General features: G+C 36.4%; 1 protein-coding gene across 1 annotated transcript; it reads right to left on the bottom strand.

The window, feature by feature from the left end:
• Positions 1-308: 308 nt before the first annotated feature.
• On the bottom strand, positions 309-903 carry LOC148169371 (nuclear apoptosis-inducing factor 1-like). Its single transcript, XM_088044178.1, has 3 exons — positions 890-903; positions 493-824; positions 309-370 (listed from the first exon to the last, which is right to left on the bottom strand). Exons 1-3 carry the CDS (start codon positions 901-903, stop codon positions 309-311), a joined length of 408 nt encoding a protein of 135 aa, XP_087900304.1.
• Positions 904-2,095: the final 1,192 nt, after the last annotated feature.

Here is a 2,095-nt window from a genome sequence, read left to right as displayed (position 1 = left end):
TTTCTAATGTACCGGAGAATGATTCATTGTTTAGACATGTTAACTTTTAGCAAAGAAAATAGAACCTTTTCATAACATCAAGAGGCAATAAAGTGCATTTGGCAAATTAGCTTATTAATGAACCTTTGTAATGAGGAGAATGCACATTTTTGAATTTTGATGAAAATCGATAGTTCTCATGTCGTATAATATGATGTTGCTAATATAAAAATTGCAAAAAAATTGTTTATAATTTTTTAAGTGTTTTTAAAAGTCCTATTTGAGCGAGATTGGAAAACATACATATCAGCGAGGCTAGCTTTGTGACGTCACATCTCAGCTTCGCTCTTAGCGGAGCCGTGCGCTTGTATTACTCTAATTCGATTGCCGTCTTTATAATTGAAAATGGCGTCAAAACAGTGGTGTTTTGTGCCAGGATGTAAAAGTGCTAGAATTAATGCACCCGAAAAAATATTTATAACAGTTCCTTAAGACAATAAGAAGAAAACTTACATAAACTTATAACTTTTAGTTCTTCAGCACTGAGGGGAACACCGTCATTTTCGCCGCCCCCTGTTTTTTTGGCTTCTCTTTTCAGCATATTTGCCTTATGTTTGGTTCTTGTTTTCAGATCACGAAACTTTTTTTTGATGTCTTCTAGTTTCCGTGTTGTCGGAGATACGCTGTTTACAGCCTCAATAACTTTGTCCCAGGCCCGGTCTCTATGATATTGTGTTAAATTGGGCCCCCTTAAGGGGCCAAATAACACACTACGCCGGCGTTCCACTTCATTTACCAATACCGAAATTTCAGAATTGGTAAAATTTTGTGATCTGGTTTTCGTTCTAAAATGGCCAGATATTATGAATAATGATTATTGAAAGTATTCTGAGTTATTAAATGTACTTACGACTTGTTTTCCATTCTAATCAAGCGTCTTTATTTTTTAACACAACCCTTCGCACATTTAATTTGTCCGATGTCACGTGACCGACGCAAAAATGATGTGGCTAAAGTTCGGCACTTGCAATGTCGTTGCGCCACTGCAAATTTCGAACATGAAATTAGGTTGTAAATTTTGACGCAGTGGGATAGCAAATCGGTGTAGCAAAGTTGCGTGGCGTCACTCATTTGCGTTAACGCAAAATGACAACATGAAATCAGCCCGTAACACCGACTTAAAAATTGTGACTTTTGTGATGTTTGGAGAAAAATAATATGCCGGATTGACGACGCCACCTTGACTTGCCACTACGAAAGATATTAGTTATGTACTGTTTTTTGATTGTGATTATCGAAGAAGATTATAGCATCCTGGCTCAGGAATTGCATCACTGGAAACTTTTAAAAACTGCGGCCGTCGCCAAAATATTCGGTGGGAACCGCTGTGTTTGCACTTAAAGATGACGAATGCAGTTATCGCTGAGGGCCTACGATTCCCACTCTGGAGGTGATAACTCCTATAAATATTGGTACTTCCACCAGGAGAGATTCGAGAATTGAGTAATCATTTGAGTAAATTAAAGTCAGTCAAAAGTCGTGGATTTTTTTCCAAATTTTAGTTTTTTTTATTTTATTAATTATTATTAACTTTAATATTGAATGTTATACTGGCTTGTAAGTTTGTTGCTAACATGCCGAGCCCAATTTACCCGGATGTTGTTAATTACGTTTACTTTTCCAAGAGACTTTAAAGTCACCGATTTCTGAAATATTACGAGAAATGCCGGACGCTTCATTCCGCACATTGCAAACACTTTTTCTGGTTCTATTTGATAGTCTAATATTATCTCTGCCGCTATTTCACAAGGTTCACTACTTAGGTCTAATTCGTAAACCACAAAAGCATGTTTTTTCTCTTTTGCCGGGTGTAACTATTATACTCTGACTCGTTTTCGCTAAATAGAACTTTCAGTTTTTGCTACTCTGACAAACTTTTAGCATAAACGCTTGTTGAATTTTTCGTAAATTTTATGGAGAAATTACCACCTACCTCTTCTTTCATCAATTCTAACGTTTTATTGTAGTCCTTGAAGAATCCGTGAATTATGATAGGTGGTGGTGGCTTCTCTCTTCGTTGTACTACCACATTTACATTTACACTTTCTTCTATATT

The sequence above is a fragment of the Gnatocerus cornutus genome, chromosome 8 (genome assembly GCF_029298725.1).
Source record: "Gnatocerus cornutus isolate USDA-ARS CGAHR chromosome 8, icGnaCorn1.1, whole genome shotgun sequence".
Lineage (NCBI taxonomy): Eukaryota > Metazoa > Arthropoda > Insecta > Coleoptera > Tenebrionidae > Gnatocerus > Gnatocerus cornutus.
This window is presented reverse-complemented; position numbering and strand designations above follow the sequence as displayed.

Coding starts and splice junctions, on each gene's coding strand:
- LOC148169371 (XM_088044178.1), bottom strand. Junction 371..492: donor ACTAAAAGTTATAAGTTTAT/GTAAGTTTTCTT, acceptor TCAATTATAAAG/ACGGCAATCGAATTAGAGTA.